Source organism: Dermacentor variabilis, chromosome 2, assembly GCF_050947875.1.
Source record: "Dermacentor variabilis isolate Ectoservices chromosome 2, ASM5094787v1, whole genome shotgun sequence".
NCBI classification, from domain to species: Eukaryota; Metazoa; Arthropoda; class Arachnida; order Ixodida; family Ixodidae; genus Dermacentor; species Dermacentor variabilis.
In genome coordinates this window covers 198,304,785-198,318,411 of record NC_134569.1, presented here as the reverse complement: position 1 = coordinate 198,318,411, position 13,627 = coordinate 198,304,785, and the positions used below count along the sequence as shown (strand labels likewise).

General features: G+C 46.4%; 1 protein-coding gene across 1 annotated transcript; it reads right to left on the bottom strand.

Annotated features, from left to right (window-relative positions):
- Positions 1-428: 428 nt before the first annotated feature.
- LOC142571139 (uncharacterized) lies at positions 429-3,887 on the bottom strand. The gene is made up of 5 exons (XM_075679422.1): positions 3,754-3,887; positions 3,428-3,660; positions 2,701-2,862; positions 2,202-2,315; positions 429-818 (listed from the first exon to the last, which is right to left on the bottom strand). The coding sequence occupies exons 2-5, from the start codon at positions 3,456-3,458 to the stop codon at positions 535-537; spliced, it is 591 nt and encodes a 196-aa protein (XP_075535537.1). The 5' UTR covers positions 3,459-3,660; positions 3,754-3,887; the 3' UTR covers positions 429-534.
- Between the last annotated feature and the right edge of the window lie 9,740 nt (positions 3,888-13,627).

Genomic DNA, 13,627 nt, shown 5'->3' with positions numbered 1-13,627 from the left:
AAAATGTTTCTGTGTGCTATCATTACAGGTATCCTCCGAAGGAGCAAGACGTACCAGAAACTTGAGCAGCTTGTGAAAGGACGAAGTTTTTGCCTCTACGGTGATCCGACCTACCCCTTACGACCTTTGCTACTAAAGCCTTATGGCGGGTCTAGCCTTACCGTGCAGTAGCTTGCCTTTAACAAAACGATGAGCACTGTGAGGCAGGCAGTTGAGTGGGGCTTCGGCAAAATAGCAGGGTTGTTTGCTTTTCTAGATTTTAGAAAAAATCAGAAGTTGCGCCAGCAAAATGTCTCGCGTATGTATAAAGTTGGTGCTATTCTTGCGAACCGTCACACCTGCATGTACGGTTCGCAGGTCTCAGAATATTTTGGAGTGGAACCCCCGCAGCTGGAGGAATATTTGAGGCCACAACACTGACTCGGGTTTCTTCAACACAGCAGGAGCACTTTATTTCATATATTTTTCAAGACACTCGTGCGTGTCTCTCTGTAGAGCCTTATTAAAAGATGAATGCACACCTACTAGCTGAACTTATGAGCTGTGCTGTTGGAGGAGGCTCAGCATTTTGTTTTCATGCTGCTCGAGCATATTTTTTATGTTTTCAAGCATACATTCATTATTGTTCTTACACTGGGTTTCCAGTCTTTCAAGTCTCTCCTCAAACAGAGCGACTTTTTTTTCTTCCAATGCCAGACGCCTCTCATCATACTCCAACCTCCGGTGCTGGAGTTCAATTTCCTTTTTACGAAGGATGAAATCATTCTCCTCTCTCCTTGTCAGGAGCTCCAGCCCCATAGCTTGCAGGCCTCTAATTCCTGAAAAGTGGTGAAGAAATATCAAAGTACGTTCATCTCAAGACATCCCCATTGTTTTTACTCGCATCAATCACAAATGCAAATGCAGTCATTAGGTTGACTTCTTTACTTTTATTTTGTTTTTACATTACTGTATGTGCTAAAACAATGTGTTTTATCTGTTAAACTGTTATTTGCTTGAACTACCTCTTTTGTACTTTCTTTTGACATGACCTATTTTTACCCATCAGGTACCCACTGGCCTCACACCTTAAGACGCATGTCGCGAAATCTGTTCTGTGCTTCATTGCTTTTTATTTATTTGAAGTGTTCACCATTGACTTAACTGGTTTGTGGCCTGTCTGTCCACATTACCTTGCAAATGCCTTCTTGTTAATTACACTTGTAACCCTTGAATGTTATTAATGTTCTATAGTATTTCCGCAATGGCATGACTTCTGCTGCTCCCATTCTATGGAATATTAACGGGACACTAAAGTGCAAAACGATTTCTTCTGCATCAGTAAATTACCGTTATACAACACCAAAAACACCACTTTTACGACGATAAGACGTTTGGTAAACCAGAAAAAACGCAAGAACGAAACACGGGTGGCGATGCCTACTTAAGTTCCCGCACCTGGGGGCTGTGACATCTTGGATTTTGATGGCATCTTCCAGGGTCTACTAATTATATATAGCGGTACAGATTGACTACATTGTGTTCTAAAGGAACCAAATGATAAACATGGCAAGTTTCAGGAACCTTTATTCAGTCAACGCGGCCCAAATGTGAAAACGTACTTTGGAATCCCTGATGTCATGCTGATGTACCGGCGCTGGAGTTTCGGCGTGAAATTCAAATGCTGATACTTGGACCTTCATTGTCTCATGTCATAATCAAACTATTTTTTGACATGACTGCCGGCAGGGTTCTCAAACAATGCCTCATTAGACTAAACTGATTTATTGTTTCGCTTTAGTGTCCCCTTAAAGTGTGCCAGCACTGTGGCAGTACCTTGCCTTGCACCTCGTGCAGTTGACGACAGGGCATGTAGGGTGAACTGTTGTGTCTAGGACAATCAAGGACCGAGGTGCTGTGCACCATACACAAGTGCAGAAGGTGCGAAGAAACATAGTTGAATTAATTCAATAGACAACAATAATAACACTGCTGGCATAAGGTACCACTTACTTTGGCTAGATAAGACTTTAATTGTTATATGTGCATAACAGTCAGACAGGAAACCACGAAATCACGCAGTAGTTATTACTAAAAACAATTCAATGGCTCAGAAAATGTTAACCGCAGGTACTTCGGCTTAATGAACACAATATTAGTCTTGTGCAGCTGCAATGCCACCTGTCATCTGTTTTCGAACAATGTAGTTTGCTTTGCCGTACCTGTTTGAGGAGCGCGTGCTTGTCGCTGTCTTTTCTTAGTGTGAATGGGCCCTTGTGCTTGTTCGTCCACTTCACTCTCTTCAGTAGCCTGCTCTGCTTGGGTGGTGTCCAGTGCTACAAGGGAATCAAATTTATAGCATACATTCTTATCACTTGCATTAGTTAGTGCTTCATTGTACATTTTGTTTGTTTCCTTTTATTTGATATTTGAACATGTTGCACAGTGATTGGCATTGCACGGGAATGATGACAGGGTTTAACTTGTGGTACACAGTGGTAATTCTTTGTGCACCTGAATAAACACCGATATGTCAATGCCATGTCTCTACAAATACGCCCCTTCTTCATGAGTGTAATTAAACAGGGAATTCAGATTGCACTTCTGCCGTATGTGTTTGACCCCCGCTGAGACAAAGAAAAACACCGTGCTTTAAGGAGCCTGCAGTACAAATTGTGAATTACTGAATAAACTATTTACTATCACTTCCTTTGCACCTACGTGATGGGTCAGCAGCCGACACTTGCTGACTTGGCCTGGTCGTGCTGCCTTCATCCCCATTGCCTTCTTCAGTGTAGCACACCCGATCCAATGAAGGCTCTTCTGTGCTTTCGTCGCGGCTGGCGTACATTGACAGCAACAAGTCTGATGCACAACCCTCACCTGCATACAAGGGGAAAAAAACAAAGCACAGGGATGGCACCAAAAGTTTTTATTGGTTTTAAGAATAATATTGCAAATACACATTCAAAAGGAGTGCAATTTCATTCTTTTCGGCCCTGCCAGTTACCTTCGCTTTCGATAGTCTTGTGTTTGCAAACATGAGTGAAGTTAACATATATGCTGAAATTGGTCCGAGACAAAAGGGCAGGAGCAGCAGCAGCTAAAATTGAGTGTCTCGTGACAATCTAATCGTATTCTTGCTCTCTCTGTTGACACGAAATAACTAATGAGCGCAACATTTTGGCTGCATGGTGCAGAACAATAGGCGGGCTCAGTATTTGCAAGAGTCTAAGAAGTGTTACATAACAGCTCAGTAAACTAGGCTGGAGCCATGGACAAATACTAGACGTCTCAGTGCTCGCACTGTGATCACAGACGGCGCGGGCGCGCGTGTACATTTAAATGTACATTTAAGGAAGGTGTACTGCGACCCGTTACGCTCTCGTACACCGGGCGCGCAAGGTGGGCGAAATAAGGGCTCAAATGCAAACTGTATTTCACTTGCCATGTGTCTCGCCACCGTCTGACACGTTCATCGATGACGTGGCCGCGTCTCTGATTTGTCGCGCCAGGCACTGTCGGACTGTTGCCGACCGCGCCGATGTAGTATGCCGCCGCGGCCCTGTACCATTGCTCGTTCTCGGCAAAGTTCTCGGCACCTAGCCGGCGTTCTTCATCAAATCGGAGATTTCGTGCAATAACTGCTCCCTCTCTCCATACTGCTCCTCGGTGCCAGACCTACGGAGAACAAGATCAGGTGACGTTGCGACTGTTGTTTCACATATACTGAACAAAGTGCGCAAACATGACTGTGAAAAGTAGGGCACTCACTTCCTTAGGTTGACGTTATCTTGCTGGCGAAAATACCCCACGAGGAGATCCACGCGCTCCTTGATAGCACGAATGGTGAACTCTCTCATCACGGCGAGCATTAAATTGCTGAGTACTTCCTCCCATGCTGCGGGGTTTTGGTAGGGGTCGGCAGCTGCTACTTCGCGCAACAAACGCAAGTCCTCGTCAATGCGGAACCGCTTACGGGGCCTGCGCTGCGCTGCAGAAGAAGCCGAACAGGGCACCGTAGACACCACGTTCACACTGTACGGAGCCATCTTGCATTTGAAATCGCGGTCACTAGACCGTGACTAGACTGGCGCTGTTGATGCCGATGTGGCTTAACAGCGGCGCCCTAGCTGTGATAGCGGAACGACGCTCCGCTAAGGCAGCTTCTAAGCGGACCGTGTTCCTCGCTCCGCTATCCCGCTTACGGCTAAGCGGACGGCGCATGCGCATTCGCGTTCCCGCTCCGCTAAGCTGCTTAGCGGAGCGTAAACACGCTCAACTAAAACTCTCTATTGACAGTGTCGCATCCGTGGCGGTGCGCCCAGCGTGATTCAATCACGCAAAAGCTTTGCCATGTTTGGTTTCAACAGAGCGAGGACACTTACGCCTCAGGCTATGCAATGTCAGGCGACGTAAGGAAATTACTCTGCGTTCTGCGCAAAGCGGCTTGCTCAGCCCGCTTGGATGTATATGTTATGGGTAGCTGCTAGCGCGTAAAACATGAAAGCTACCAATGCACAATACAGGTGTCGTGAATACACACTGTACAAAAAAAAAACGTATAAATCGTTGAAGGTATTGACGCGTGTAGGCCTCCCTATACCTACGCCATTGGCGCAGGTGTGGCCGGTGGCGTGAGCATAACAGTCGGCTGCCGACTCTCGCGCGGCAGGTGCTTGATGCGCGCAAGTAGCTGTTATTGAGAATAGATGCGATGAAGCAACGGGTGAAGATTGAAGCCAGGCATGTGCAGTGACTGAAATGCGCCTCTGTAAGCAGGGAGCATCTTGTTATTCATGGAGTGAACGAGTACATGCGCAGCGGTTTCAGCGTCTCGTTATATCATCGCAGCCTAGCACCCCTTACCTTGGTGCAAACGAGATGGCGCCACCAGTCTCATGTTGGCGAATTTTTTTTCGTCAGCCTCGCTTCGGACGATGCGGATTTCAATTCATTCTGGCAGAATTGGCCAAACATCTGGCTCAGAACGTCGTACAAACAACAAATTACGGTCAAACGGCACCTGTGCGCAAAACTACAGCGTAAACAAGCCAGCGGTTCACGGGAGAAGCATTCATGAGCAGTACGCGAGAAAAAGCCTACCGCTGCCTGCCGTTTTCACATGCGCACACAGGGTGTCTACCAAGTTGACATTTCCAAATTCCCCGAGTTTTCCAGTTTCCCTGAGTGCCTTTGCACATTTCCCCGAGTGACGCAGAACTATGCTTTATATCAAGACGGGCTGAAACCATATCGCCTGATGATGTCACTCTCGATAAGCACATGAAAAAAATAAAAAAGCGACTTAATCCAATTTGAATATTAAGGAGTAGTGTTTATGTTATTCAAAAAGAGAATAGAAGGCAGGGGTTAGTAAAATGCACAGCAAATAAAATGTCTTCGAAAAAAATTGCAAATGAACTTGGACATTCACAAATACGAATAAAAAGGAGATGTACATAAAAGCAAATATATTCGAATATGAGCTAACTGACAGCAAGCTCAGTGGTATGAGGCCCGAACTCTGTCACAATTGAGATTCTCTCTCAAAAGCTCGTAAGTCAACCTCAACTGTCCTGACATACTCTCAGCCCGCGCACGACGCCTGAGTGTTGTGTTTGACTGCTTTAAAGAGTTTATTTTGATTTGGATGAGGGACACCTGCATCTCGGCACCTGCCAAAACTTCGTTTTTTGAGCTCAAGCTCCTTCAAAACGGCGGCAGCAAGCTTCCTTTCCCGTTTATTCCTCAATGCGTACATAATTCCTGTTCTTGTCCTCCTTCTGCCACTCGTTTGCTTCAAGGACCATTTGAAGCATCTTGGTCAGTTAGAAAATCTGCCAGTTGGAAAAAAAAATAAATGCGTGCCATTTACTGCCCTTAGGGGTTGAAACCGCCACGGGCACGTTCGAAAACGCTCTGAAGGCCTGTCGGTACACATATTAGGCATATCGACGCTCGTACTGTGACAGGAAATACCATGTGCACGTGTGTATAATTAAGGAATAAATGCATACTGTTTTCCGTGGCAATAGCCCCTTCCCACGCTTGTTAAGCTTCACTGCAAAACTTTTAATTGTGCTTCACCATGTAACATTTCTGTACAGAGGCGAAGCTAACTTTCGGGAACAGGCATTATGCAAAGCACCGTGTTTTTTAAGTTTCTAAGCCAATCGCGAGGACCACAAAGGCGGAGTCCGTGCCATTGCTGACAGCAGCTAATTCTTTCAATAAAAAACTTGGCACCCAACGGCAAGAAGCTTCATAGCGAACGTCGAAGCAGCTAGGCCTAGCGTTGCCGCAGTGGTGGCAACGGCTGCCAGCAGATCTGCGTGCGAGTGCAGGTTCGAGGTGGCGAAGTAATCAAAAGGGCAGCGGTGGCGCCTTTGATTATTGCCGTTTCGGACCTGCGATCACAGCAAAACGTCCGGAAAATCGGACGGCGAAGAGTTCTTGCGTCCGAAATTTTACACGTTGTGATAAGTTGACTCTATGGCGTAGGTGGCGGTGCCGCGAAGCCGTCCAAATTATCGGGAATCCGGAAAGTCGGTCATGGACTGCACACTGGCAACTCCTCCAGCCTACGACAGGGCGTCAAACACGATTCATTACGATTCCTGTCTGTTGCTCGAGCCAGAATTACCGCGATTTTCGGCCCTTTCAATAAAATTGCCGCTAATTTTCCCTGATAGAGGCCCAAATTCCCTGAGTTTTCGCTGACTTTTTCCAGACTACTCAAAATCCCTGAGAATTCCCGGTTTTCCCGGTTGGTAGACACCTTGGCACAGCAGACCCTCGGCATTCTGCGGCGTTGACACGGCTGCTCCACACATCAAACCACAAATCAACGAGATGAAAGACGAGCTTTTCGAACAGCTCACGCGAGGAAGGAGTGCGAATACGACGGTCGAACAAAGAAAGCGCGTTGCTGCAAACGTAAACTTGCCCCTTCGCGCGCTCAGTGTGGACGATCGCTCGCAATGGGCCTTGAGGTGGGTAAGCGTGACGTGATATCGGGTTTTGCCGGAGCTTTCGGAGGAGGCCGGTAGGTGCTGTGATTTGAGAAATATTCACTAAAATAATTACTTTTCGCTCACTTCTCAGAAAGAGTGTTGTTTTGGTCGCTCTCGGTGCGACAGCTATCACTGGAGACAGAAATCTCGGCGACAAATTTTTTATTCACTATCCCTTTAAGCGATGCTCGAGGAGTGGGACATGCATTTCATCGCTAAGCTCCTTCACACGCTGCGAGGAAGGCTGTCTTATGGAGGGGGGACTGCTGAAAAGTGTAGCGCACGTCATGTCGGTAACGGTACCAAAACATGGATGTTCAAGGTTAGAGCGCACTTTAAGGAAATATGTAATGCTGATGTATGATCTCTGCAGGTGGAGTGACCATTCATTCGATTCGGCATATAAGCTTTCAATCGGGCTTGTTCTGAAAGCGCCCGTAGCTAAGCGGATACCTCGATGGTGAACAGGGTCTAGCATCTTTAGCGCGCACGGGGCGGCAGAGTTATTACCATGGCGCCATAATCTAATCGTGACCGGATGAGGCTCTTATAGGGATTCATTAGGCACTTCCTGTCACTACCCCACGTAGTCTGGTATAGAAGTTTCATTAGGTTCATTGTTTGCAGACATTTTTCTTTAAGGTGTTTAATGTGTGGGACGAAAGTGAGTCTGTTGTCAAGTATAACACCTAGAAATTTGTGCACTTTGTTTACAGGTATCTGTTGTCCACACAGTTCTAAGCAAGGATCCGGAACCAGGCCTCTATTTCTTGTAAACAAAACACAAGAACTCTTATGAGGATTGATTCTAAATCCATTTTTATCTGCCGACCCTGACACCTTGTTCAAACCATGCTGTACCTGTCTCTCGCACACTGCGAGGTTACAGGATTTGAAACCTATTTGAATGTCGTCCACATAGACGGAATACAATATGGCCGGTGGTAAGGAGGCACGAAGTGTTGTCATCTTAACAACAAAGAGTGTGCAACTGAGCACACCTCCCTGGGCTACACCAGTTTCTTGTGTAAAATGACGTGACAGCACATTGCCGACTTTTACCCGGAAGGTACGATTGGACAAGCAGCTTTTTATTACGTTTAGCATATTACCATGAATGCCCATTTCTGACAAATCTCTCAAGATTCCATAGCGCCATGTTATATCGTACGCCTTCTTCATATCGAGGAATATCGACAAGAAAAAGTGTTTCTGTACAAATGCGTCACGGATATTTCCTTCAATACGTACAAGATGGTCGGTTGTGGAGCGCCCTTCTCGGAAGCCACACTAATAGAGATCAAGCATTTTGTTCTGTTCAAGGAAATGGATGAGTCGCCGATATATCGTTTATTCAAATACCTTACAAATGCAACTTGTGAGGGCTATCAGGCGGTAGCATGCCACTGAGGAAGGATCTTTACCTTGTTTTAAAACTGAGACCACAATAGCTTCTTTTCATGCGGTCGGAAGGTACCCTGCGTCCCAGATAGTGTGAAAAGTGTAAGTAGTGTAACTTGCGTGTCATTGTGTGAGTTTTTCAGCATTTCATACACGGTTCTATCAGATACCGGTGCAGAGCCCTTGCATCCGCTCAAGGCAGCTCTCAACTCTGCAATTCTAAAAGGACGGTTGAACGGTTCATTCTGCCGACACTTTCTTCTGAGTGGCTTGCATTCTTCTATTTGTTTATATTTGAGAAAGGGTTCTGAATAATTGGTGGAACTTGACACGCTCTGAAAGTGCTCCCCAAGTGAGTCTGCCTGTTCAAGGAGGGTATCGCCTTCTGTGTTTACCAGGGGGAGTGAATATGTTTGTCGTCCTTTTATTCTGTTAACCCTGTTCCAGACTTTCGCCTGATCTGTATAAGAGTTGATACCCGATAAAAACTACTGCCAACTCTCTTCTGGCCTGTCGGCGCGTTCTACTGGCTTGAGACTTTACTTTTTTAAGGTAATAAGATCCTCTGCAGTGGGAGAGGCGCATAACGATCCCCACGCTTTGTTCTGTTTCCTACGGGCGATCGTACATTCATTGTTCCACCACGGTATACGTCGTGTGCATGCCAAACCACTTACATCGGATATACATTTTGATGCGGCATCTATTATGAACGCTGTAAAATACTCCACAGCAGCATCAATTTCTAAAGAAGACATGTCATTCTATGAGATACTAGTGATAGTTCGGATTTTTTCCCAGTCGGCTGTATCGATCTTCCACCTAGGAGCCCGTGGTAGACATTGGTTTGCCTTATATGTTCTCAGCAGTATGGGGAAGGGGTCGCTCCCGTAAGGATTGTTCATAACTTCCCATCCGAGTTCGGGCAGTATAGACGGGGCGACTATACCGAGATCAATTGAGGAAAAGGTTCCGTTTGCAAGACAGTAATATGTGGGTTCCTTCGTATTCAGAAGGCACGCACCAGAAGAAAAAAGGAACTGTTCAAGAAGGGGACCTCGCGCATCTATGAGTCGCCCCAGAGGCAGCTGTGCGCATTGAAATCGCCAAGAAGGTTTGCGAAAACGCCAAGAGCGTTTTCGCATGTTTCAGCGGCATGGTCACGGGAACTACATTTTATACATGTCGCCGGCCTCGGCAGTTCTGGGAACTGTGGCCGAAACGCTGGCATTTGAAGCAGCGGAGAGGATTTGGAACATACGGCCTGACTCGTAGCTTTACATAGCCGGCCTCGAGTGTCTCAGGCAGAATGCTTGAGGAGAAAGTCAGTACAAGATGCTTGGTTTTTATCTCTTTCCCGTCGCGCCTAAGCATGATTATTTTAACATTGATCACGTTTTGCTCACTCCAGCCTTTAAGCAGTTCTAGTTCTGTTAGCTCCATCAAATCGTCGTCAGAAAGAACACCACGGCTGGTGTTCATAGTTTGGTGTCGGGTTATTGTTACTGGGATTTCTCCAAATGACTCAACTTTAGGAAGATGTTCAAGCTGTTTTGGATTGCGGAGTTCCAAAAGGAGATCGCCGCTAGCCATTTTCGTTGGTTTATAGCCTGCACCAAGAGTTTCAGTGAGGTACTTAGACACGAGGAAAGGAGAAGTCATCCTCATGGTCTTTTCAGGTTCGTTAGAATGAATTACATGAAATCGGGGGAAGTTTGGCGGTTTGTTTCCGAGAAATTGTAAAATATCTTCGGTGCGCCCTCGTTTCTGAAGGCGATCAGGCAGTCGGGGAAAAGAGGTGGGCCATTAGTTGTATGGTGTTTTCGGCAGGGATGGCCGGCGCCCACCATGGAGCCCGACCAGGGGACGACACAGGACGGAAAGTCTTCAGTTCTGCGCACGCCAGGGGTACAACCCCGCTATAACCGAATACATATACCCCAGGCTGGATATAATGCACATGGTTAACCCTTGCTGCCTACGAAGCCGGAAGTAACACGAAAATAACGAGAGGAAAGGAAAGATTTAAAGTGAGAGAAAGACGAAGGCTGGAGGGAGAAAGAGACAGCAAAAGGCAACTACCGATTTCCCCCGGGTGGGTCAGTCCGGCGGTGGCGTCTATGTGAAGCAGAGGCCGAAGAGGTGTGTTGCCTCCGCCGGGGGGCCTTAAATGTCCAAACACCCGGCATCGGCTCAACCCCCAGGATCCCCCTTTCCCCAGGTACGGCTAAGCCGCGCACGGTTAGACGCGGGAGGGTCCAACCCCCATGTGCTCGGGTACATGGTGTCACAACACACCAAACGCCTGCTGACGCAGACGCCCCTGCGGGGTGTTTTATTAGAATATGAAGATGTCTACCCAGCGGTCGATTTAGGTGCCACTGGCCTCCTTGAAGTCCTTGGGTTCAGCGAGAGCAGTGGAAAAGTAAACATGTCCGCAGTAGGGATTAGTAAGAGGCAATTGGAGGATTGGTGGAAGAAAAGTAGGGAAACGATAAAAAAAAACGAAGACGTACAAAAGCACAGTTCGCAATAGATCAGAAAATTTGGTTGTGGGAGTTAATATTGTTTTTTTATTGTTTAACCTAGGTAGGCCATTAGGCAGCATAATAGCAAGAGCTTGGTGGCGCAACCCACCGCCCCGTTCCAAAGGGGACGCTCATAACATCCATCCATCGTAAAACCCCTCAACCACCCAAAGTAGCGCCAACCACTCCACTCCTCCTCCGATCGGCGCGGCCTCGACGGTGGCGCCGCGGGTGCTGGCCCTGCCGTAGCAGACGACGGATATCACGCTACAGCAGGAAGGAAAAGTTCGTTCGAGCCCTGCACAACACATTTTTCAATCGAGATATTGCTTCGTCAGTCGGTAACTGGCCATAAGGATGTCGTGTTGGAATTGCGGAAGAACTAGAGAAAAACACCATTATTGAAGGCGTATTTAAGGCGTAACGCGCGCGCGCGTTGAAAGTTCGTGTTATTGAAACACGACGCAAACACGCAGTGTGCTCAAAGACGCGCGCAATTACCAGTTTCAGGTTTTGACAGCGTGAAAGTATGTGTACGTGGTTTCGTAGGTTCATTTACGTACCTGCAGGATACTTTCGTTTGGCTGGCGCGTGAGACATTGACTGTCTGCTGTCAGCAACGGCTAGCAACAGGGCCGCTTCTGTTCCGCGCCCTTTACAGATGTGTCTAGCTCATGCACGGGTTGTGGCGGCCATGAGAAACGTTTTCACACATAGACGGTATAGATAACTTGAACAACGTACCAGAACATCAGATCGTTTTTATTTATTCATTACAGTGCAAATGGTTCGAATTTGATTGAAAAAAAGAACGAACTTCAGGGGACAACTGGAAAGTGGTTCCGAAAGTAATTATCCCCTTCCCCCTCATTGGCACGAGCAACAGTCTTGTTGAAGTGCTAATTTTATATCTGTATACTACGTGCGTTTGTATTCTTTGGCGTTGTAAGCTTTCGCAAGGAAGCAATGTTGCGTTAACTGGAACAGTCAAGACACAGAAAAAATAATTGATTCTTGGGTTTTACATCCCAAAACCACGATCTCATTATAAGGCACGCCTTAATGGGGGACTCAGGGTTGATTTTTTCCAGCTGGGGTTCTTTAACCAGCCGCAATGCACTGGACACGGGAGTCTTTGCCTATAACCCCCATCCAAATGCGGCCGCCGTGGTGGCTTGGTGGCCGCTGGGGTATAGTGACACAGGGGAAGGTAGGACTCCGGGACCGAACAGTCCTCAATGGGTTTAATAAAGGTGCTTATCACAGTCTTGCAGACAAGGGTACAGCACAAATACACACAGTCCACTGAGCTGTCAGGCTCGCACAGGCAATCAAACCCGAAAGAAAAAAGAATTATTAAAGCGGATTGCAACGGATGCACTAATTCTTGTAGTGGTACGGGGATGCAAACTTGGTAAACACAAGCAAGTGCAAAAGACATTGAGAGCAATTTCTGCATTATAATGCACTTGGCACTCAACAAGTTCTAAATATGTATGCACGAAAAATATAAACAATGATATTCCAGATAATTTTGCAGCGTAGCCCCCCGCCATTTCATAAAAAAAGAAATGTAGCGTTTCCATGACGCCGCACACCACTTCCGCCTTGCTGATCGAATTAAACTTCAAGCTCAGTGTAGTGAATTTTGTCATGTGGAAGTTATTACTTCACATTTGTAGTGGCTACCTGTTTGCGAATGCTGCGACTACCACACCTTAGATTTCTGGTTTGTGCCTCTCGCTCGTTTTCTATTCGAAGGAGAATATGAATCCTAGTTTTGAAGAACACTCGAAGCAGCTTTCTGTCTATTCTGTGGCAAGCAGCAAAATAGTTGACTGTTGTGAGACTGTTACAGACAGATTGCTCAAGGTGAGCCAAAAGTACTTCGTTGTAGAGCCGGTTTTCAGTTTTGGCACGAAACTAGTTCTCTCTGTTTGCCAAAACTCAATAACAGTAGGTGAAGGCAGCGCGAGTATTAGTAAACCATTTGAGCTTCGTGAGACTGCTGGCTTCCTTGCAAGTGATTGCCTCTACGCAGTGACTACAGGCAATCATGTTCTTTTGAATACTGCTGACGACGTAGCCTGATAGACAAATAAAAGACTTTCTCAGATTCATTGAAATCCAACAAGCTTTGAGGAAAAACGACAATCCCCTGTGGACGCTGCACCTGTGAGCCTGCCGAAACAATATCGAGGCCTCAGAGAAATACCAAGATCGTTGCTATTACTACCACTGTTACTTGGTTTGAAAAATTGGGTCATTGTTGTCGCACGGAGAGCACAACGGAATTCAAGTGGCTTTGGCAGCGGGTTTTTTGAACGAAGTATAGAAAACAAGTTTTCTAGGCTACTTGCCCAAATCGGCTTAGTAGCACAAAAGAAAAACCTATAACATTGAGGAAGTAGTCTTAAATTTGAAGGGCTGCAGTTGTGCCAAGTACAACACCAACCTGAATCACTTCATACTGTTTTTTCCTCGCTCTCCAATCTTAAGGCTTTCAAATAGCTTGATTACATCTTGCAGAAAATAACTGTCTTCGTATTTCAATTCGTCCAGGTTACTGATTGCGAGCTTAGTTGTTCTGGACGTCATTCTGTTAAACCACTTGTAGACTACATTAAAGAATAAAGCTATTATTAAGGCTTTTTAGGAAGCTTGCTCGCCTGAACAAGGTAGTGCAAAGCTGCTCCAGTGTCG